Source organism: Lissotriton vulgaris, chromosome 2_1 (genome assembly GCF_964263255.1).
Source record: "Lissotriton vulgaris chromosome 2_1, aLisVul1.2, whole genome shotgun sequence".
Lineage (NCBI taxonomy): Eukaryota > Metazoa > Chordata > Amphibia > Caudata > Salamandridae > Lissotriton > Lissotriton vulgaris.
In genome coordinates, this window is record NC_141687.1 from 314,725,629 (window position 1) to 314,750,618 (window position 24,990).

At 46.5% G+C, this 24,990-nt stretch overlaps 1 protein-coding gene across 3 annotated transcripts in view; it reads right to left on the minus strand.

Annotated features, from left to right (window-relative positions):
* AKAP10 (A-kinase anchoring protein 10) overlaps positions 1–12,210 on the minus strand; it is a 504,896-nt gene extending 492,686 nt beyond the window's left edge. For 2 of the 3 annotated variants that reach the window (XM_086955012.1, XM_086955009.1), the window contains exon 1: positions 12,065–12,196. In XM_086955012.1, coding sequence (XP_086811138.1) covers positions 12,065–12,086 — 22 coding nt within the window. In that variant the 5' untranslated portion in view covers positions 12,087–12,196. Of the gene's footprint in view, positions 1–12,064 lie in introns of all 3 variants that reach the window. The other variant, XM_086955011.1, reaches the window with a different exon arrangement.
* Between the last annotated feature and the right edge of the window lie 12,780 nt (positions 12,211–24,990).

Here is a 24,990-nt window from a genome sequence, read left to right on the forward strand (position 1 = left end):
AGATACATACTGGTGGTGGTGGACAACGCCACCAGATACCCAGAAGCTATTCCCCTTAGGATCACTACAGCTCCTGCGGTGGTCAAATTGCTCTTTGGAATCTTTTCCAGAGTAGGTTTCCCTAAGAAGGTGGTGTAAGACAGAGGTGCAAACTTTCTGTCTGGCTACTGAAAGCTATGTAGAAAGAGTGTGGTGTAACTTATCATTTCAGCACACAGTACCATCCACAGTGCAATGGGTTAGGTGAAAGATTTAACAAGACCCTCAAAGGTATGATTATGGGACTATCCGAAAAACTCAGGAGCAGATGGGATGTCCTTGCTTTCTCTTTGCCAGAGGTTCCTCAGAAGGGAGTGGGCTGCAGCCCATTTGAGCTTCTGTTTGGACATCAAGTTAGGGGTCCACTTTGTCTGGTGAAGGAGGGATGGGAACAGCCTCTCAAACCTCCCAAGCAGGACATTGTTGACTATGCACTGGGCCTCGGTCATGTATGGCTAAGTATATGAAGAAGGCCACTAAAAGCCTGGAGGCCAGTCAAGAACTGCAGATGTTCTTGCATGACCAAAACGCTGTTCTGACTGTTTACTAGCTAGGCCAGAATGTGTGGGTATTGGAGTCTGTGGCCCTTCGAGCACTCCAGGAGAAATGGAGTGGCCTCCATACAATTGTGGAGAAGAAATGTGAGGTCACCTACCTGGTGGAACTGGGCACTCCAAGAAGCCCCCATAGGGTGCTTTATGTGAACCGCCTGAGGCCTTGCTTTGATAGGGCTGACATGAACTTATGGCCACGGATGAGGGACAGGAGGAAGAGAATGACCCTCTCCCCGATTCCCTCCTCTCACACCACCCAGTTGATGGTTCAGTACATGGTGTAGTCTTTGCTGACTGCCTCACTGACCAGCAACAAACTGACTACATTGTCAGTGCTCTCTCCCCTAAATTGGTTTGGTAAGTACTTTGTACACCCCACAAGTGACATACTGGAATACTCCTTTAAGTCCCTAGTGTATGGTACTAAGGTATCCAGAGCATTTGTACCCCATTTGTACCCCAGGGGTCTCACATGGGCTCCAGCATGTATTATGCCACCCACGGGAGCCAATGCAAACTGTCTCAACAGGCCTGCCATTGTAGCCTGCGCATGCACCTCTCAATACAGATATAAGGTTTACCTTATATCGTGGTCACTGCACTTAAGACCTAAAAGTCACCCCTAAGTAAGACCCTTCAGCCAAAGGGCAGAATCCATGGTTCTAAGTGTGACGGTACCCCAGCACGAACAAAGGCACCCCTACAAATCCTAAGCTCCATTCTTTAGGCTTTAGTAAGTGGGGGGGAAGCTATTTTAAGGGATGTAGTGGACACTCGCAAACTCAAGATGTCCAACTACATAATGGCTTCGACGAATCTGGTCATGTTTGGTATCAACAGAAGAGTGAAGCCAGAATGTCTAAGGCTAGAAATGAGAATCACTCATGTTTTGAAGAGGAGTCCTCACTCACCAACCTAGTTGGCGACATGCTTTATCAATGGACCCCCACCAGAGAGGCCAAGTGCCTCTCCGGTGTGTTTCAATGCCTGATTACAGTGGAGCAGGATTTTGTGAGTGTTGAGTACAAGTGATGGTGCAGCGAGTGATGTTAAAATAGTCTTTACTACTCCTTAAAAAAAATGTAATGGTAGGGTAGTATGACTAGATTAAAAAAGGGGTGTGTGGTGGACGTTGCGACTGATTAAATTGATCAGCCACTTCCAGAATTAGAACATTAAGTTGACATGTTTCAGCCTCTATATGCCAGTTGCGAGGCTTTCCTCAGGACCGGGGACCAGGGCGGTATGCACGCTCTAAGGCCCATCCTAACCTATGGCCAACTAAAGAACCGGATTACTCATGGTTCGATAAATCACACCTACAGCACTTCTAAATGCGCAAGAGATCTGTAAGGCAAAAGGAACAATGAAAAACATATACACAAGACATGACACAATACGTACATTTCTCCTGATGCATAGTTTAAACAAATGAGCGATTCAGTGCGACCGTAAACGGACCCGGCGGCGAGGGGTAGGTCCATCCGAGGAGGCTCGGGAACAAATAACCTGAAAACTATGAGGTTGAACCCGTAGCTCTACCCGTCGGGTGCTGTTGTTGTAGCTCACCTTTACACAGATAGGCAAATACAGCACAACACAGGTATACTTTACCCTTTACATGTAATGGAATTAGAATTCTATAGGAAGGTAAAGGCACTTTGTAGATAGTTTTATTAACTTCAAAATTTTTGTTGATATTGGTCCTGAAGAATCGCTAGTCAGTGGACAAACAGCGAGAAACATGTCGACCTATTGATTCTACCAATAGTCTAGTCTCGCATAAGGGTACATTAATTCCCTTCGAGTCTATTCTATACCTTTTTTAATTTGGAGTAAGGGACCGCTAGAATAAACCCGATCCAGGTACCTTTTGCCCCAATTTTAACCATCACTACATCTACATAGTACTGGCCCCATACCCGCACTTCACCTATACGGCAGTTGGATAAAAGATCTCCGCCAAAGAGCCCCTCTTTGAGGTGTTGCCCATTGGGTATTGCAGCGCAGACCCAATGAGGAGCATTGCCGATGATGAAGCATGACATCTGCAAGGGTGTGTCAGGCCATTATATCCAATATATTGGATACCCATGCGTAGGCTTCTACTGTGCCCCCTGCGCAAGTTCCACTACGTATGTATGTCACTAACCTCAACCTCCCATTAGGAACAGCCTGGTACTTCTCTTTGTTTATGTACCTGGCTTATGGATCCTGCTGTCCCACGGACTCTTCAAGGCTCTACAACACAGTTGGTGGCTTGGTGACTCAAAGCATGATTTGTCTTCGGTGCAATTAAGAAGACTGTAATCCCTCATGTAGCTGCTGGAACCCCACCACTGTGCACTGTGTCTGTTTGCATTACCAAGGATTGTTGGCTCTCCAGTCCAGAGGTCTTTGAGCTCCAAGAAGCCCCAGCCTCAAGCATCACCCTGTTTCAAAAGCAGCATCCTCACTGCATCTTCTGCGACGTGGGCCTCCATCTTCGCTGTGCTGCTGAGGGCTCCCAGCAACTGCCTATGCCTGCTGCCAGAGGGTCCCTTTGGGGTCTTCCATAGATTCCTGCTGGCTCTCCTGCTTTCTTACCTGTGGTGGGCGAGTTCCCTGGACCTTGCTGGTCCTCCTTTCTGAAATTCTTCTTGCAACATGTATGCGGCATTTGCCAAGACTTGTTGGTGCCCTGCTGGCCACTGACCCTCCTGCAATCGTCGACCATTGAGGGACAGCTCGTGGACGGCTCCTGTGCTTCTCCATCATCGCCTGTTCTATCTTACCATGAAGTACCCCCGAGAAGGGCTGGCATTGCGCTCCTGCTCTACCTGTACAACTCGGGGTGACTTGGACTGTCTCATCTCTCCTCAGGTGCTCTTCCTTTGGAATCCACGCATGGGTTCCACCGACCTGGTCCACGGGTCACCGTAGCAGCAGACATCCGAAGATACCCAATGACTTCAACGAGCAGTTCAGACACCATTTCACATCTATGCACCCGGGCTCCCTGGTGTAGGTATCCTGCTTCACTGGGAATCCACAGGTGAGGGTACTCTCTAGTGTCCCTGGTTCCAAAAGGTTTCCTCTGGGGCCTTGGAAAAGGGACCTGAATCCTGAAAATCCTAACTGCGACTTCCCCATGTTATCCTCTGCACCAGACATCTAGGGATTACTCCTAGTTACTTACATTTGGTGGTTCCGTGCTTCCCGTGGGTTACAGATTCTTGGGTGGTACTCTTGGTTAGGTACCCCTTTTGCATTCCACTTACTTAGTATATGGTTTGCCCCGAGGGAAGACATGTGTTTATGTGTTTACTTACCTGTTTTACTGATGTTTTTTCTTGTGTATGCTTGTCTCTGGGTAAATGATACACCCAAGTAGTTAGTGACTGGTGGTGTAATAAATAGTACCTATTTTTCTAACACTGGGGTGGTTCTTTTCTGTGTGACTCTCATTGACTGGCTTGTGTGGTAAATGGAACCGCTTTACACCCTCCTGGATAAGCCTTAGCTCCTCTCCACAGCCACAACTGGAGCTTTGGTTATCAGGATCCTCTTACACTATCACGAAGGGTTGCCTGGACTCAGTGCGGGGAGTATCACCAATAGGTGTACACCATATACTAAGCCAGCCTCCTACAGTATAGGCCTCCAGTTCCACTTGCACAGGAACTCATACCCGACATGCTTTGACCCTCAATTTTGTTACTTTTGGTCTCTTGGCCTTGGTATATTAAACAGTTATCAGCTGTGTTTGGGGCCGGGATTCCTATAGGCGATAAACTGGGTGCTGTGCATTTTTTAACATTTGGAGATCAACTGGAACTGAGATGCCAATTTAGGCTACCTGCATTTAGGTGACAGGTACCACCCCTGGGCTGTATGAAAAATATCACAACCATATATTCTTAACAGCTACATTTCGTAAGGTTTCTACCGTAGGGTGATAATCTGTTCTCAATATGACTGGCTGAGCTGTACAAAAGGTTTCTTAGACTTTTAGCATTTTTTCTTTCAAAGACATGGTAATTCCCTCCCGTCTCCCCAGAGCAGGAATCTGTCCCTACCAAGGCTTGACCCCCAACTTTGTTCATCTGGATCTAGAGAGCACGAAAGAACAGGAATTGTATGATTTTTCCATAGTTTCAGGGTGTCCACGTGCAATTCATTTTGAAAAGGTGGAAGGCAGCTGGAAACGAAATGCCAGTTTAGGCAACTTTTTGGTCACGGTTATACCTGGCTATATGTACGATACCACAATCCTATATATTTCATGATATCATAAGGCTTCTACTGCTTGCCAAACTTGCCTCACCCTGACTAGCTGACCAAGAAATTGGACAGATTGTTGGCATACTTTTACAAAATATATCTAATTCCCTCCATCTCACTAGTGCTGGAACGTTCCTCTGCTAAGGGCTGACCCCAAGCTCTCTTTCTCCAGGTCTCACTGTGCCAACAGTATTTTACACCACCCTATATTTTTCCTTGCGACATTAGGAGTGCATGATTTGATCTGTTCTTTCAACACCACCAATGTAGCTGTCTGTAGTAGTCCTCGAAATATGCAGATTTTGTGGTAGATATGGCCTGGGCAGTACTTTCAATTTTGACTCATCAGGTATGGTAGTCAGCAGATGTACATCATTGTTAACTTTAATCTTCACAGCTTGGAGTTCTGCACGTCACGGATGACGATTTACCCCATTATTGATTTCTTGCTACCAAATTAACTGGATGGCCCTTTCTATTTAGGTGAATTGTGTTGTAGGTCAGAGTGCTGCTGGCACATAGGGCTTTGAACAATGGCAAGCCAGTATAAAAATTGTTCATATACAAATGGTAGCCATGATGTTAACACACTGTGTATCAAGCCTATTATTTCAGGACATTTAAAGACGGAAGATATTGTGTAGGGGCCAATCAGCTATTTGTTCCAGCATAATGCCTGTAACTAGTTGCACTTTCATACAGTTCATATATCATGCCATACCAATGGCAGAGAATGCAGAGCTCAGCTCTCTAGGTCAGTGTCTGATAGAAATGAGAGCCTTATGCAGTGAACCAGAAAACCAATGCTCTTCGAGAGGTTTTTCCAGTTAACTGTCTGAAGCGATCTGGAACTCTGGGATGCATGCATGTTGCAATCCTTCCCTGGTCTGTCTCCAATCAGTTCCATCCCATTCGAGACAGACACCGGGAATACAAAAGTGAAATGGAAACCGATACTCTCTGTGATTGGGTTCCACTTCACCATATCCTGCTAGTTGTGGGTGCATCCCAAACCCGTTCACCATCAAGCAAATGCCTATCAAGTGGGTGTCTGCATGTCTGACCAAGACTGGCAGAATCCCTCCAGTTAGGCATGACATATACATAGATTTCATAATGGCAGTTTTTAGTTCTGATAAGCATCAGCTGAGTAAGCTGCACAAATCTCATTTTTTGGTATGACGACTGTGCATTTGGAGTCAACGGATCTCCTTTTCTTGGCACTTTTTCTTCCTTCTTGTGGCACTATTCCTTAAACGCCCTCTTGGTTTTTAATCCTCACTTCCTTTTTTTTTTAAAGAAAACATTTTTTATTGAATACAAGCATTACAGTACATAATCAGACAGAGCACTATACACTACTCAGTTGTCCCCTGGAAGTCAAGTCGAGTGTTACACCATCGTGCAGTGCCTTTAGGGCAGCGCTGTATGCATTATTCAGACATCCAATCAATTAGTACCGTCACTATATATCCTTTCACAATTAACTTTAAGGAAAACAAAGAGGAATGGAAACCCAGCAACCACCCCCTCACCCCTCCAGGCTCATTCAAGACATAGGTGCATGACATTACAGTTATCTGATTTAACATTGTCCCTCTGGGTGCAGCTGCCGCATGTATTCAATAAAAACATTCCCGGCCCACAAAGTGTCCCGTGTACTTTGCCCATCTTTAGCGCTAGAAAAGTGATCAAAGTATCTCCCTTGAGGCAACCGCTCCAAAGGCGCAGGGCTCTATTCTCCCGAGACCACTGCCACAGCAACGTGAAAAGCGCAAGCGGGCAGAAACCTGTTATAGAAAACAGACCACACCACCAGAGAGCAAAATCAAACGAGTCAGTTAACCCGCGCACCCCCCAGATTGCGCTAACAATCACCGAGTGTAGATCACAGACCACCATAAGATCGCCCATTGAAGACAACACACACACACTGAAGCGAACCAGCCATGTAATATCTTCCCCTGGCCCCGCACCTCCCGGGGGCCCCTGTGCCTAGGAGTACCAGCCCCTACGAACTACCCCTCCCTTATCTGTCCCCAAGGGGATCACCAGACTCTCCCGGGGGGGTCCAGCCACAGCCCTCTATAATCCGCCCACCACTTCCATATTTTATAATGCTTCCATGGGCAGCCACGGGCGACGTAAATGGGTTGTTCTAGCCCCATGTTAAAATCGAGACCATTCCTCCAGGCAGACAGTGGGGGGCCCCGGTCATTCTTCCAGCACCTGGCGTTATCATGTTTTGCCAGGGTAAGCCCCAAGAGCAACAGATGCCGTTTGTAGGCGTTGCCACCAATCCCCTCCATCACATGGAGAAGCGCCAACTGCGGGGTGCGTGGGAGCGTCCATCCAACACCTCCGACAAGCAGGAAACCCCCCCCCCGCCAAAAGCGGTCCAAGACGGTGCAGGACCATACCGTGTGGAGAAAGGTGCCCTCCCCCCGGCCACATCTAAGGCATTCGGGGGAGGCGATCAGACCCGCACGCCACAACCTGACCCTAGTAAAGTAGACCCGGTGTAAAAATTTTAATTGAATGAGCCGCAGGCGCATGGCTATTGCGGCCCCCTGCGGGGCCGCTAGGGCCTCCCTCCAGTCCTCTTCCTCAAGAGCGCCTACGTCCTCCTCCCACTTCCCTCTTAGCTTATCCAGCTTTGAAGCACTATGTGTGACCAGGGACTCGTAGATCTTCGAAATCTTCTTCGTCTCTAAATCCCCCATGAAGACCTTGGCCTCCAGAGGGCTAAACTCCGGGAGCGCTTCAAGGCCCTCCAGGGTAGGTGACAGGGCATGGCGCAGCTATAGGTAGCGCAAGAATTAAGATCGGGGCATGCAAAATTCCCTTTGCTGGTCCGTGAAGGACTTGAGCATCCCATTCCGCACCACATCGCCCAGGGTCGCGACCCCTATGGCATCCCAGTCCAACGCCCGTTATGCCACAGCGGGGTTTCCTCCGTCAGTTTATTCCACCACCCCATGCGCTTCAAGGACTGTCGCCAGATATTGAAAACCAGCTTTGTGGCTGGCGGAAGATCCCTTTGCAGTGGTGCCGAGTACAGTATCGTATGTAGGGTGTGTGGCTCCATCAAGAGCCGCTCCAGCGCGTACGCTGGATCCCCCCCTGTCCCCATACCACCACTCATTCAAGATCAGGAGATGGGAAGCCTGGTAATAAGAGAGGATATCTGAGGTCGCCAGTCCTCCACAGTATGTTGACAGGAAGCACGTTCGGATTTTAACTCTGACCGCCTTTCCCCCCCCCCCCACAGGAACTGTCCCAGCGCAGAATTTATTTGTGAAAACCATCTAGGCGCAATCGGGTAGGGGTGGTTCTGCAGCTGGTAGAGCAACCGCAGGAACGTGACCATTTTAAAAATTGCCGAGCGGCCATAGATCATTAGCGGCATACGGGACCAGAGCGTCATGTCCGATCGCACGCGCTCCCAGACCGGTGCCAAGTTCCTCTTCCAGGATACTACGGGCAGGTCCGTTAGGAACACCCCAAGGTACTTGAGCCCTCTGGGCGCCCTCTGCAGCGTAAAGGCCCATGGCCCCAACGTCCCGGGATCTCCCAGTATCCACAACGTGGACTTCCGGGGGTTCATATATAGCCCAGAGGACTCACTGAAGATTCTCATGACCTCCAGAATACTCAGTCCCGACTTGTCCAAGTTAGTAAAAAAAAAAAACCAGGACGTCGTCCGCGTATAACGCGATTCTATCGGAGGCTCCTGGAGCCCAAATCTTCACTTTCTTGAACTATCTGGAAAAAGGCACGTCACACAGCACTGTTTCAATATTTTTACTTTTCACTTTTATATTACTCTAAACGCGGTTTAACTCTCCTCTTTACGGAACCCACTTGTTCTAAATACTTATATTTATTCCTTTCTTATTTAACTAACAGCCTTGAGAAAGCCCTGGCTTTACTCGCCACACGGGGCGAAACACGTGTCGGCTGTTCTTTTTGCTCTTCTTAAAAACAACACTTTCAAAAGAAAAAACAAAGAAGAAATAAGAAAAAAAATATGGATGGAATAAAGTGAAAAAGCATAAATAAAAAGAACTACTTTCACTCCAAGCATTCTAGTACTGTACTATTTCCATGAAGAAAATACACCCATTGATGGGATTAACATAATATTTTAATAGGAGGATTACATGCTTTTCTGTTTACTTGAATCTCTTGAGGCTGGGGAGGTCCCAGAGCCTTGAGCAACAATCCTCCGAGACGCCAAGGAATTCATACCTAGACTCAGGATTCCTGGATCCTCCTCCTCTCTTTCACAAAACCTGTCAAGTGGGTGTCTGCATGTCTGACCAAGATTGGCAGCATCCCTCCAGTTAGGCATGACATATACATAGATTTCATAATGGCAGTTTTTAGTTCTGATAAGCATGGCTGAATCCTGTTCTGCACAGCTCTGTCATATAGTATGTTTGGCTTTTTGTACATTTTTTATCATGTACAGCACTTAGGTGTACGCACTATATAAATAAAATTATTGATTATTCATTCCACTGGGATGGAATATAAGTTAGGAGTACAAAAGTCCCTTCTTTCAGAGGTCATTATGCGTACCATGGCCTCTTCAAGCCTGTTCTCCCCTCAAGCTTGATAAGGTTATGCAAATTATTCTGTTTATCAATAGGTGATGACTCCAACTACTGCATCCCACGGAATAGATTTGAAGGCATAAAAAAATGAGAAAAGTGAAAATGGTGTTGATTTATATTAATTTATTAATTACAAGTATTAATTTACTGTGATATTATACTATTACACTTACAATGTTAAAGCTAAAGCAGATATATTTTTAATGGCTCAACTCTTTTGGTCTTGAAACAACGTGGTGTTAGCACCTTTAATGAGTCAGAGACACCGACTGATTCCCTTTTAGTACTTCAGCAATGGTTTTAACAGCATTGATATGAAATGCACACATAAATCTCCAACTGACAAAAACCTGGCTTCCCTTCGGACAACCCACCCTGTAAAAACCCATAATCGGTACTGGAGGAGTGAAACCCCAGCTTGTATCAGTTCCCACCACCCGAATGTGGAGTATTGAGACCCTCACTACTGTAGTAAGATCCTTAGCATACATTGATAACAATCAAACCATAAATAAGTCAGGACTATTGCCTTTATAACATCTCATAATACACAGATCAGGCCTATAGACATGATCATTGGCTTGTCCCCATAACTAACTAAGTACTGCTGTATCAAGGACAAACTTTGCCACAAGCCAAAAAGAGCAATACAAGTAGTCTTTTTAGTGGAAGCACCTAAAATGGGCCCACACAACTCCTGAGTCAGAGGACCAAAATTGTGTAGCTTATGCCGCTCAAGGGAACTTTGAAAGCTCTGTTTTTGTTGCTCAAACAAGGCCTAGGAACTGTGCCACTGTCCAGCCAGACCTAAGAAATCCATGCAGATTAGCTTTGCCCTGGGCTCTCAAACACAAAACTGCACTCAGAAATCTAAAGTTAATGACTGCCTTACGTAGTACCCGCATAGTTCAAGCTCAGGCTGCTGAATAAATAAACAAATTGGCCACAGTTGAGTAGAGGGCAAGAACTTTTTGGTGGAAGCACACAACTTATTCCCAATAAAAATATTAACTACTGACTACCAACGTGGACAGAGTCAAAGCTTCTCCTCTGGATGTGCTTGTCTGGTAGTGCTTCATAAAGCACTTTTTTTTAGATTAACTACATAACGTCTGGTGTCAGCTCTCTGTCCTAACCTCTATTGTGTATCTTTTGAAATTAGAGAAATTTTAACCAAGACCCGTCATTCTAGTGACAGTTGTGACACAACCGTCGCTCAAACAGATGTCTCTTGAACGTCCCATACATTAGTGAATGCCCGTGAGAGAGTAGGATCATTCCAAACCACCCTCTTTGAGCCTAGAATGTCAAAGAACTAGCCTTTGTGTCTGAAATTTGGTTTGTTACTTGTTCTGCCTCTGGGTGCAATCGACAGCAGGTAAGGAAAACGCACGGACAGCTCTCATACTCCCCCAAAAATATTTTGAAAAGTAACTTTATTGTGCATTTAGCCAGCAAGTATTGCAGAAATCAATTACTTTACAAGTAAGTTTATAATGTATGCAAAACCTGAATGAGGATTGTGGTAACCAACATAAGAAGTGTAATCTAGTATTTTATTTTATGTATTTTAACTCGAAGTCTGTCCGGTTTCTAAATAAAATCTTAAAACTCCGAAGCTACGGGTAGCGAAAAGCTCTCTTTATGGAACGTGTACTGCTTGTCAGACAGACTGAAGTGAAGGCCCCGTAGAACTTCCGCTTTGTAGGTACCTGAAATCTATAAATCTGTCTTTGGTATGTACCTAGAAACGCGGATGACTTTAGCTAGAGTCTATCTTCTCTTTGAGAGCTAATTTAAGTGCAGTACTAACCAAATATGCCATTGTTTAGTTCGAGATGCGTCTAGAAATAAGAATAACTCGCTGGATAAAACACAAAAATAAGAAAAGTGGAAACCAATAGGTTATATTTTGTAGGCATCATTACTATTAGGTTATAGTTTCCATTTAATAATTACAAGTGAAACTGTCTCTAAGCTGAAGAACAAAAGGTGAATTTTCAATTGAGGCCTCAAACGCATCACTTGTTTCTTACTTACTGGGGTACGGAAAATTATCCTCACTTAAGGGATTTAAAAACCTACTTAGTGAAGGACCGGATATGAGCATCACACTGCCATGCACTAATATTATACGATCCAATATACGCCTGTCACTGATCCATTTAAAATGCCACAAATTGTATCACTCAACACAAATGCATTATGCATATCATTAGGTAAACAACCCATTGTGGTCTAACGGGATGGACAGCATAAACAGATCATTAAAGGACATAACAAGACTGTCACACCCGAGGACAACATCTCTTCCAAAGATTGTTATTTTCCGCAAACCGGTCCTCTAGAAGAAAGACCAAGGCATGTCAGTTTGTCTGGCTCCACTATGCTGTAACAACCCACATGTTGAAAGATCCATTCCTGTTGCCGGTGCCCTTGCCCGTTCACAAAAAGGAGGTTCAAGACTTGCATATGTATCCCTCCGAGGCGAGACACTTATCCGGGATAACCCATTCTCCTTCAAAAGCTATGCTTTCTCTAGTGCCACTTTCCCGAAAGCTACCTCTTTCCCTTCACACGGTCCCTCACCTTTCCTTCGGAAGAAGGACATGGCTGCCCTGGATCGGGCTCCCTACTTCTACCATGGGCGACTCTTCCTCCTTCCGCCCTCAGGAGAGCGCTGCCAAAACCGCCATACTGTCAATAGCCGGTCCTTTCCGGGCCGCGCAGGGCATGCCGGGAGCAGAACAGGTTATTGCGCAGCCATAGATGTTGGTAGCGCCCAAGATTGGACAATAGGGCGAAATGACAGCTATACGGAACATAGAAAAGGGACGAAAAGAGAACTAAATAAATAGGAAGATGCTGAAAAAGGGCGAACGACACTAACCGAGAGAAATAAAAGAGAGACAGGTTTGTACTCGACAACTACAATGCTAATTTAGATTCCAAATATGCCAGCAATGGGTGCCATATTGTTAGTCCTAATATCACACCTTCCTATGAAGCCAGCTCAAACTTTGTTTGGTTAGAAACCAATGAGATGTAAAATGTGGAATTTATTTTCTGTGTGGCTAACAAAAGCATAAGTGAGAAGACTGGTTAAACCAGCAACAACGTTTGTTACTGGTATTTGTCATACATGAGCCTTATAATGTCCAATGTCTATGAATGTGAAAGTTGTTTTGTATGTCGAAATATAATGTAGTTATATCATATTTCAAACAAATGGTAAATTATTGTTCGGATTTCCACAAATGAAAACACATTTTTACGTCTGTAATATTTTGGTGAGAATGGACGGCCTCTGAATCTGCTACCATCAAACCAGTATTGCCAGTATTGCCAAGTTTTCAGATTGCATGTGTGTGACATTTCCGTATTATTTGAAGTAATTTCAATAGAGCTTTTCAGTGAAATGTCTGCAGAAAGAAGCATTGGCATAGCCAATAGGTCTCGCCTTATAGGTTATTAGCCAGAGCTATTCATAGCTGCCAAGGTTGCAGATTGCTATGTGTGACATTTTCATAATTTTAGTGTAATAATGAGTGACATTTCAAAGACTATGAGTGACACTTTCTCACGAGCAAAATCAAGCAATGAAGAGGAAGGGCACAAACAAATATTAGAAATTACTATCCACTGAGCAACAAAAAGCTCTAATTGTATCTTAAAATTGCTTCAAAGCACCAGAAATGTAAGGACATAACGAGACACAGAGCGCATGAGCAGTGCTCAGCAACAGAAGACAGGCCCTATAGGTGCAGATTATGCAAAATTGGTATTGACTACACCAGGTTGACTGGTGATGGCAGCCGGTCGGAGCAATTGCCACTGGAGGAAGTAACAGGATGTTATTTAACTGCGTGAGGGAGAGCCCTGTCCTTAATCTGCTGTGTGTCTCTCCCTACACAGAGAAACTGGATCTCACCAGTCAGTTAATTCATTTTCTGTAGTTTCAGTAAATTGTTTAAGTTAGGGGGTGGGTGCTCTGGTTTCTGGATGGTATGGGCATCGCGGACAGGTTTTCAGTTTGCCCATGTGTGACATTTATTGGCTTTCAGGGTATTTATGAGTAACATTTCAGTGGTTTATGTTTGACACTTTGTAAATAATTAAAGAAAGCTATCAATAGTTTTTTTCTTGCAATTTTCCGTTTTCATAACTTCTTCTTGCAACTAGCCCTTGTCATAACCCATTGCCCTGCAGTGCAAAGTAAGAATGCTTTTGATAAAAGCTTTCACCAATATTCAGTTTCCTTTACAGACCCAAAATGTGTTTACATTCTTGATAGCTGCAGAAGTAGTTATTATTTTAAAGCAGTGGCCCTCATTAAGACCAAGTCAAAAGATAACTCAATTCCGATAATAATGTAATTAGACAAAGAACGAAAAATATACCTCTAATAAATGCACACTGCTGCTCTTTGGGACATGATCATTTTTGTACTAACCTCCTAATTACTACGGTCCCAGGGTGGCAGCTGTTCCCGGAGCTGCATTAGGGCTCTGTTTTGCTGCTGACGATGTACTAGAGGGCCTCTCATCTCCTTAGGTGTGACACTTGGGTGTGAATTGAAGAGCAACCTCAGAGACACAGTCATTATGTTGTTGGGGGGTGGGGGAGGTCAGGAGCACGAGAGCCATATAAAAGATATACCCTCGCCTGACTTCCCTGTGGTGCCCGCCTCAACGAAAACAATGTCATCTATATCCTGCACCGTACCCGCTTTGCTACACAGGGGCTGCGAGGCACTACAGCACCAATGTATGTGAGCAGATATGAGTAGACCCAGGTGCCCGCCAGCTCGGAAACCAATTTAACCACTTTGGTCCAAACAAGCCCTTCCTTGCAACCCAGCCAAACAAGATGCTGGTTTGGACTACCTGATAGTTCCCACACGCTTGCTGAAGACGCAGGATTAACATTGCTACGGGGGCTCGGGCTGATCGCAGGATTTTTTTTTTTTTAGTGCTCTCTTGACAGGCTGCCCTACGCAGAATTAATTTAAACATATTAAGATTAACAAATAAAGCATGAGTCACTCAGTGAGTGCCCTGTGTCATCGCTGGTGAGGGAAATTAATTCACTGGGTCACTCTCTACTCCCTGCCGGTCTGGGCTGACAAGTAGTTATGTGAAGGCGGCACTCCCGGGGTTATTGCGGTGCTGTGGCACCGCAGAACCAAGAGAGTCAGCACTGTGCACCTGGCGAGGACTGCCTTAGATTGAATCCCCTGCCGTTCTGCCTCACTTCCTCTTTCTCCGGACGGGACGGGCGGTCACATCCGGATTATAATCCATGTGCCACAGTGATTGACAGCATCCACTGTCGAGAGGGCAGCCTCCGCTCCACCCTCCCCCGGGTAATTTGCAACAGTGAGTGTGTGTAAACCACACAGCGTGCCGCTATAGCAGCCTGGAGCCAGGCACGACACATCACAGCCAGGCAGATTTGTTACACTATAGCGCTCTCAGCCGCCTCAGAGCTGAGCACAGATCATGGCTCTTTAACTATTTATGAACTCACCCCAGCAAGCAGCTGCTGGCAGTACGTCTCTCTGAGAAGCAGAGTCGGTGCACAGGCGCCGCCGGTGGCACGCGCTGGGTAGTGGCAAAATGCGTGACAATGCATTTCAGTGCGGTGATGCGAATCACCGCCACACTGAAATGCGTGAGCGTCACACCTATTGCGTGATACTTGGCAGGACTGGCTGTTGGCATTGCTAATGTCTTTACGCTCAGTTGTAGACCATTGTGGCTGCTGTGCAGCATGTTGAAACGTTATAATAATAAAGTATTATAAGCATTTTTTTACCTTATATATAACCAATAAGACATTATGTACAACTGAACAACCCTATTAAAAAAATAATTAACATAAAAAATGCCATCTACTTTTTAGGTCTCATAGATGCGTGGGCTTGAGAAGCGAAGCTGCTGGCCACGCCTCTTCGAGAGATATTGTTTGTAAAAAGGGTACTGTCAGTCCGCCCCCTTTTCCATTGGGTAGCGTCAGTGTTCATGGTAAACGCTGGCTTCCCATTGGAAAAGATGGGTTTTGGGTGCCACCCTGTCCGCTTTTCGCACTGCCCCTCCGGACAAGGTAGCCGGCTTTCTGGCTGGCTGGCGTAAAGACTTTTTATCTGCTTGTTTATTTAACAAGCAGATAAGAACATTCTTCACGTCAGATGTGAAGCAGGCACCGAGCACAGAGGCGCAAGGGGTCACGGGGAGGGCAGGGGGATCCCGGCAGACTCTGTGTTTGTTACAACAGACTGAATCTGTTTATTTAACCGAAGTTGACTGGGACCCGGGGATATCATGATTTTAAAACCTGGGTTTTCACATTTTGCAAGGACTTTGCCTCGATGGCTCCCTATCTGCCTGCAAGCCTCTGGTCAGACTGCAATAGAATACATTTTCAGCGCATTGGCAGTGGTGGCTGGCAGTGTAGAAACCCAATTGCCATTGCATGGAATCAGACTGGGTTTCGCAAATCAACTAGTACAACCACCAACATCCTCACTACGTCCTTAATAATCGATGCAGCCAAAGTCTCTAAGCTACCTCTACATCTATGCTACATCGACTTTAGTGCTGCTTTCGATAATGTGGAGAGAGGCAGACTGTGGGGGAAACTGGCACAATCGGGAATATCACAGCCCAACCTAAACCTGCTGAATGGTGCTGTACCCGGCGGAGATTGAGTGGTGCTGTAGGTGTTGCGCGTTGAGTGGTGCTGTACGCGGTGGGGATTGAGTGGTGCTGTAGGCGTAGCAGGTTGAGTGGTGATGTAGGCATTGCGGGTTGAGTGGTGATGTAGGCGTTGCGGGTTGAGTGGTGCTGTACGCGGTGGGGTTTGAGTGGTGCTGTAGGCATTGCGGGTTGAGTGGTGATACAGGCGTTGCGGGTTGAGTGGTGCTGTACGCGGTGGGGATTGAGTGGTGCTGTAGGAGGTGGGGATTGAGTGGTGATGTAGGCGTTGCGGGTTGAGTGGTGATGTAGGCATTGCAGGTTGAGTTGTGATGTGGGCGTTGTGGGTTGAGTGGTGCTGTACGCGTTGGGGATTGAGTGGTGCTGTTGGCATTGCGGGTTGAGTGGTGCTATACGCGATGGGGGTTTAGATGTGCTGTAGGCGTTGGGAGTTGAGCGGTGCTGTAGGCGGTGGGGATTGAGTGGTGATGCAGGCGTTGGGGGTTGAGTGGTGCTGTAGGGGGTGCACGTTTTCAGCAGGCACACTCCTCTAGCCGTCACTGCACGCTTTCACCAGACATACACATCACCAGTTGTCAGTGCAGGCTTTCACCGGGCACAAACACCACCAGCAGTCAGTGCACGCTTTCACCAGGCACAAACAGCACCAGATGTCAGTGCACGCTTCCACCAGGCAAACACCACCAGACGTCAGTGCACGCTTTCACCAGGCACACACACATCACCAGCCGTCAGTGCATGCTTTCACCAGGCACACACACCACCAGTCATCAGTGCACGCTTCCACCAGGCACACGCACCACCAGCTGGCAATGCACACTTCTACCAGGCACACACACCACCAGCCATCAGTGCACAATTTCTACAGGCACACACACCACCAGCCATCAGTGCACACATCATTTGTTAACGCATTCAATCAATCAATCAATCAATCAATCAATCAATCAATGCATTTGTAAAGTGCGCTACATACCCTCGAGGGTCCCAAGGCGCGGGGGGGGAGGGAGGAGGGGGAGGAGCTGCTACTGATCGAAGAGCCAGGTCTTGAGAAGTCTTCTGAAGGCCAGCAGGTCCTGGGTCTGTTGTAGGCTGGTAGGGAGAGTGTTCCAGGTCTTGGCAGCGAGGTAGGAGAAGGATCTGCCGCCGACGGTGGTTTTCCGGATACGAGGAACTGTGGCGAGGGCAAGGGTGGCAGAGCGGAGGTTGAGGGTGGGGGTGTGGAAGCTGAGTCGGCTGTTGAGGTATGTTGGTCTGGTGTTGTGTAGTGCTTTGTGTGCGTGAGTGAGGAGTTTTAAAGGTGATTCTCTTGTTGACGGGGAGCCAGTGTAGGCTTCTCAGGTGGGGTGTGATGTGGCTGCATCGGGGGACGTCGAGGATCAGTCGTGCCGAGGCGTTCTGGATTCGTTGTAGTCGTCTCAGGAGCTTGGTTGTTGTTCCTGAGTAGAGGGAGTTCCCGTAGTCGAGTCTGCCGGTGATGAGGGCCTGGGTGACGGTTTTTCTCATCTCGGGAGGGATCCATTTGAAGATCCTGCGGAGCATCCGGAGGGGGTTGAAGCAGGACGCGGAGACGTCATTGACTTGCTTCGTCATGGAGAGGGTGGAGTCGAGGATGAACCCCAGGTTGCGTGCATGGTCAGTGGGCCACCAGTTGTTGTCCCAGGCTGATGGGGTGGGTCCGAGGATGAGGACCTCCGTCTTGTCTGAAGACAATTAACTATTGTAGCAATCGCAGTATGGCGCACTTTACTTTTAAACATATTAATCTAAAGCGCAGCATGCCACCATTGCTACAAAAATAAATACACATTTTTTTGGCCTACAATTTATAGACTTTTGTTGCGGTTGGTGTTGCAATATTTAGCAATGCCAATAGCTCAAACTTAATTAACCCGAGACCTATTGCATTTTAAAGGCTTGTTCTGTCCTTGCAATGCTGGCAACTTCTTCCTGCCTGTTCTAATGCTTGCTTGTTATAGCTTTTATTTGTTATGAGGAGGGGCATAAACAATGGGAGGGAGAAGGTTGGGAAATAGTACCTGAATAATAACACAAGCAGCAACAGACACTAGGGGGAGAATCAACAGTTGCCAGATTCCAAGGGCAGAGCGAGGTGGTGATGAGTGATGCTGAGGTGGTGCCAAGGTGGTGGCATGCTGGTGCGCAGGATATGCTGAATAATACTCAGGTGGTGCTGAGTGATGCTGAGGTGGTGCAGAGGTGATGGTGTGCTGGTCCAGGGGTGATGCTGGGTGATACTGAGGTGGTGCTGAATGATGCTGTGGGCCTGAGTCATGCTGTGGTGTGGGGCTGCGCTGGTGCTCAGGTGGTGCTGAGTGAAAGTTGAGTTGATGCTGTGCTGAGGTGATTCTGCGCTGATGCTGAAGTGGTGCTGTGTAGGTGCTGAATTGCTGATGAGGTGGGGTTGCGCTGAGGTGGGACAGAGCTAGTACTGAATTGGGGCTGCGCTTGTGGTGGTGCATTGATGCAGAGGTGGTGCTGTGCTGATGATGAGATGGTGCTGTGCTGTTGTTGAGGTGGTGCTGCCCTGATACTGAGTTGGTACTACACTGGTGGTGATGCACTGATAAGGAGGTGGTGCTGTTCAAATGCTGAGATGGTGCTGTGCTTCTGCTGAGGTGTTGTTCAGGTGACGCTTAGTGATACTGAGGTGGTGCTGAGTGATGCTGAGGAGGTGCTGAGTGATTCTCACTGACTTTTGAGGTGGTGCTGAGTCATGCTGAGGTGAAGGTGTGGTGCTATTGGTAAGGGGGTGCTCAAGGGGTGTTGTGGAATGCTGAGTTGGTGTTGTGTTGAGGTGATGTTGTGCTGATGCTGAGGTTGTGCATCTTTGGTGCTGAATTGCTGCTGAGATGGGCTGCGTTGGTGGTGAGGTGGGGCTGAGCTGGTGCAGAGATGGGGCTGCGCTGTTAGTGGTGCACTGATGTGGAGGTAGTGCTGCGGTGATCCAGAGATGATGATCTGCTGATGTTGAGGTGGGGCTGTTCTGGTGCTGAGGTGGTGCTGCACTGGTGCTGAGGTGGTGTGCGGATGCTGAGTTGATGCTGCATTGGTGGTGGTGCACTGAAGAGGAGGTGCACTGTGCTGATGCTGAGATGGTGCTGTGCTGATGCTTAGGTGGTGCTGTGGTGGTGTTCAGGTGGTGCAGTGCTGATGCTGAGGTGGGTCTGTGCTGATACTGAGGTGGTGTTGTGCTGATGCTGAGATGGTGCTGATGATGTGCTTGTGCTGAGTTGGTGCTGCATTGGTGCTGAGGTGGTGTGATACTGAGGTGGCGGTGTGCTTGTGAGGAGAAGGTGCTGAGTGATATTGAGGTGGTACTGAGTGGTGTTGAGGTGGTGCTGAGTGATGCTTTGGTGGTGCTATGCTGGTGCGTAGGTGGTGCTGAGTGATGTTTAGCTGGTGCTGAGGTGGTGCTGTGCTAATCCTGAAGTGGTGCTGCATTGGTGTTGAGTTGCTGCTGAGGTGGTGCTGCGCTGATGCTGTGGTGTTGGTTGCGCTGGTGCTGAGTTGGTGCTACGCTGGTGGTGGTGCACTGATACAGAGGTGGTGCTGTGCTGATGCTGAGGTGGTGTTGAGTGATGCTGAGGAGATGCTGCGCTGGTGCTGAGAGATGATGAGGTGGCACTGAGTGATGCTGTGCTGGTGTGCTGAGTGATGCTGAGGTGGTGCGGAGTCATGCTGAGGTGGTGGTGATGTGCTGCTGCTCAGGGCATGCTGAGCTGGTGCTCATGTGGTGCTGAGTGATGTTGAGTTGGTGCTGTGGTGAGATGATCTGCTGGCGCTGAGGTGGTGCTGTGCTGATGCTAAAGTAGTGCTGCATTGGTGCTGAGTTGGGGTTGCACATCGTGCTTAGGTGGGGCTGTGATGGTGGTGGTGTACTGATACAGAGGGGGTGCTATGCCGATGCTGCGATGGTGCTGTGCTGATGTTAAGATGGTGCTGTACTGGTGCTGAGGTGGTCCTGCACTGGTTCAGGGGTGGTGCTGCGCTGTTGCAGGTTTGGTGCTGTACTGATGGTGGTGCTCTTAGGAGGATGTGGTGCTGTGCTGAGGCTGAGATGGTGCTGGGCTGAGGCTAACATGGTGCTGTGCTGATTCTGAAGCAGTGCTGTGGTGGTGCTCAGGTGGTGCTGTTCTGATGCTGAGGTGGTGTTAGTGCTGTTGAGGTGGTAGTGCTGCACTGATGCTGAGGTAGTGTAGCGGTGGTAGTAGGTTGGTGCTGCACTGGTGCAGAGGTGGTGCTGAGCTGGTGCTGATGTGGTATGCTGGTGGTGCAGCACTGGTGCTGAGGTGATGCTGCGCTGGGGCTGAGTGATGCTGAGGTGGCGCTGTGCTGGTGTTGTGGTGGTGCTTAGGTGCTGCTGAGTGATGCTCAGATGGTGCTGCAGTGATGCTGCTGAAGTGATGCTGATTGACGCTGACTGGTGCCACAATAGTGCTGCGCTGATGCTGAGGTGGCACTGCAGTGGTGCTGAGGTGGTGTTGCTCTGTCTACTTGCAGGATATATTGTTAAGTAACCTCACGTTATATGCCACGTTTGAGGGCGCGAGGAGGCATCCCTTTATCTTGGTTTTATTTCACCAACGATGAAAACCTAAAATAAAGCATCAAAAGCTGAAAGCGCACAACTTAAACCAGCTTCCATTTTCATAAAACGGAGCAGTAATAGCATGTATACCTCTTTAATCGTATCCAAATAATCACACTGTCAAAAGCACAATGTAAATAGGTAGGTTGATCCGACTGTTTGCCGTTTTCTTAAACTACACTTCCATTAAGTACGTTTATTATTTAAGGTTTGGACATTTAAGCTAATGAAGCCAGACTCGTATAGGATGAAAAATAACATAACCTCTGGCAGAAAAAGCCCCTGTGAAAACAAAGACAGTGGGAAACAAGATAAAGACATGATTTGCAGCCCTCGGCTGAGTGAGTTCAGAAAGCCAAACAAGCCAAGGCAATAGAAAAAGTATTGTGCCGAAACTTAGATATAAGGCCGATAGGGAAGTGGTCCATATAACAGGGCCAGCCTCCCGGGTAAGACCAAAACAGCAAAAGAAGGGACAAATGTAAACTACTCAACAACGAAAACAAAGGAACTTCGAAAGAACACAAAGAAACAAATGAAAACAGATGGCCAATGTGAAAGTCCATACAGTCGCTATAGCATGTCTTAAAAGACACCGCATGCGCGCCTAGGCAAGACCTAAAAATAGCAGCCCTGCTAAGTATCGCCCAAGTATCATGTGATATTGGAATCAACAGTAGCAGGTGTATCCTGGCAGCATAACTGCCCTTATGAGGAATCGTTCCAGCAGTAATTCAGCATCGCATGATGTACTCCCTGTACCAGAACACAGCTGCCCAGTTTTCAGTATGCTTATGTGTGTCATTTTCATACATGCTACCACCAGGAAAGTGGGAGATTTTGGATAAAAATAACCAGGGGAATTATTTGGCCCATAGAATTGTGATGTCCATTTTTGGTGTTTTCACTATGTTACTGTGCGTGTTGGTACAAATACTTCACACGTTGCCTTTCAGATAAGCTTGTCTGCTTGTGCCAAGCTACCAAGGGGCTGAGTAGGGGTTATCTAAAGTGTGTATTCCCCTTACCCTGACTAGAAGCATGGGTCCCTATTTGTTCAAAGGTACCTACCTCTGCCAACTAGAGACCCCCATATCTAACAAAGACTCTTTAAAGTTAATCAAGTACTTGGGCACAGATGGTAATCCTAAAACAGACGCACCTCCCAAAACCCAAGGCTTTTTTCATGCTCTTTTCACACTTTATCAAGGGGCTATTCAGATGACCGTTGGAGCGCATGCAAATAGGCCTCCAGAGGCTTTGGGCAGATATAAACCAACTTTCTAAGAGTATTTTTTCCTCAATAGTTAATATAAATCTGATTATACCATTAAATTGTATTTTGAATATTAAAAAGAGTCTATGAATCATATTTCATGCTGTTTCCTAACTGAAATCAGGATAATTAAATGAAATAATGTATCCTAGTCTTTTATTATGGAATAGACATCGTGGCGACAGTGAAAATAGCTTTTGTGGCTTTTTCGCTTTGAGGACGTATTTAACATTTGGCTATTACATGTCCCACTTTTAAATACCATGCATCCCGTCTTATTGGCAGTAATGTCTAGTTATAGGTGAGTTATTAATATTTAAAAGAAAGATTTCTTTTCAAGAGCTACAAATGCTAAGCCTTCTACCATGTTTGCACTGTCACTCTACTGGGTGGCACAGTAGGTGCTGCAGTTCACTGGTGACATTTAACTTACATGCCCTTGGCACAATCGGTTTCATATTCCAGACATGCATAGATAGGTTTAATATGCCAATTAGAAGTATACCAATTTCATTATGATGAGAGTGGGAGCACAGGCTCTTTACCTCTTGTTACCTGGGGTAAAGTGCAAAGTCATCTCCAGGCGGCAAAAAGAGTTACGTCTAAAATCTGGGAGTACTCCAGGCAAAAGATGGTTATTTCCTAAAAATGTGTATTTTACATTTGAGGTTTTTTTAGCCTGTCAAATTCTCATCAATGCCTTTACACTCATACAAACAAGAGACGTATGAAAAATGACTCATTAACTAAACAAACATGTTATATCTACCTATGTTACTACATAGTTAGACTTTAACATACATTTAGAAAAATTAATCGCAGAGAACACAATTATCAAAGAAAACAGGCTTTAAAAGAAGTTCACCAATACACAATGCAGACATATGTGCAGAGTCCATACTAGAGATTAGAGTAACAAATAGAAAACTGTATTTGAAGGGTATATTGTGTTTACACTATTAGGATGTAAGTTGGAATGCATACAGAAAGGAAAAGCTGCTGCTACAGTTGAGCTGCCCAGTCACGTAGAAAGTAAGTATTTATCTTACTCTCAGAGGATTAATGGGACGATAAACATGTAGATAAAGGGAAGATTGTGATTTCAAGGCATAGGTCATGGTAAATTGCATAGGAGGCAGGACAGAAGACAACTTACATTGGGTATTTTATTCCTGATTAGAAGTAAACAAGGGCTTTCATCTGGGAAAATGTTATTCCAGATATTGGGTTCTATACCCAGCACAATATAGCTGCAAGGTGTGCATACACAGAGTTCAGAATTGTAAATCTACACTTACCTATATATACTTATCAGGATGATGTAGTGGTATTCAATAGTCTGTGTTTAGCCCTGTGATGCATCATGAAGTACTGGGGAAGAATTGGAGGAGAAATTTCCCATCCTAACTATGAAGGATCAGTTTCACTGTAATATTTGATACATTTCATGATGAGGCCATCTAGTCCCATCCTTTTCTAGAGTATTTTGAGGAAACCCTTGTGTTCGACTGTGTCAATGAGCTCTGTCAAGAACCTTTGCAGCATGTGTCTAAAATCATTAGAGCATTGTCTATAACTAATAGGGTTGCTTTTTCCATTCTCTAAAATCTGACTAACTTTGAGTACAGGAGGTTGTTATTCTTAATGTGTGTTTTTTACTTGCTTAATGACCAGACTCTCACACATTTTTCCCCACGAAAGTAAGACAGTGCCTGGTCAGACCTTGTTGAGGTGTTCAATATCTTCAGACATTTTTTAGTAGAGGTTTGATCTGTTGATGAGAGTTGGGATCTGAGAAGAAACCTGTGGCAGAGGTGGCCGGCATCGATCTGGGGTGGTGGGTGGGTAAAGAGATGTAAAAATAAATAAATAGACTTTCCCCCTCGCTGCTCATCTCCCGCGTCGTCTCTCCTCAGTCTGCCGACCAGGAAGCAGTCAGGCTCCCCTGAGCCAATCACAACACTGCAATGCAGCGTTGTGATTGGTCTGAGTGCCGTAATTTGACGCTCAGACGGGGTGTAGGTGCCAGGGCATGTTCTCCACCTAGGCTGTAATGCAGCCTAGGTGGAGAACATGCTAAGTGAGCATGACTGTTTGGTTGGCCCGAGACAGCCGGCTAAAGCTTCATGCGCACTTCAGTGTGCCTATAACTCCTCCCCTGTCCTGCTCTGTGAGCAGAGCAGCCCCGCCCGCCCCCATGCTGCTGCAGCAGGAAGGAACAAATAAAATGATAATAACATTGTTATAATAATGTTATTCTTTGCTGCCATGCAGTGGGGTGATGCTCTTCCACCACTGAACTGTGGAACTCCACAGACCGGAGATTTACAACCTGTGTCTTGGAGAAAGGACTTGAGCCAGCCCAAGGCAAAAGAGGCAACTACCATCCTCTGAAGTCAGTTTATTTTCTTTGGATGGTGGCCAACAGTGTTGAAAGTCTGGGACATTAGGTTAGCCATTCTGAACCAGTACGCTAGACATACCTGTGTGGCCCAGAAAACGCGCAGGACCCTATTGATGAGCTTTCTTAAGATCATTGACTCAGCACATTAAAGAAGAAAAAGACCCTCACTATGTGACTGTAAGTCCCCTCCGCATGCCACTTCTGAACCTCCCACCAGGTACCAGGAAATGCTGTTCTGTTACACAAATCTCTGTCAGGTTGTTAAAAACCTGCATTGATATTCTGGGATGCTATTCTCATGCTACAATAGCAACTTGTCACAGCCCTATGTGAGATGTGTTCTTTGACCATTTGATTTGGCCCACTAGATTACAATATTGACTATTCCTGTTTTCCAGATACTGTTTAGATGTTAATTAACTTGCAGTAGGCCAGACAGACGAACCCCTGGTCTTGTAGAATTATGTACCCATGTTCAGATTTGCTATAAGGTAGCCTTGGTCAGTG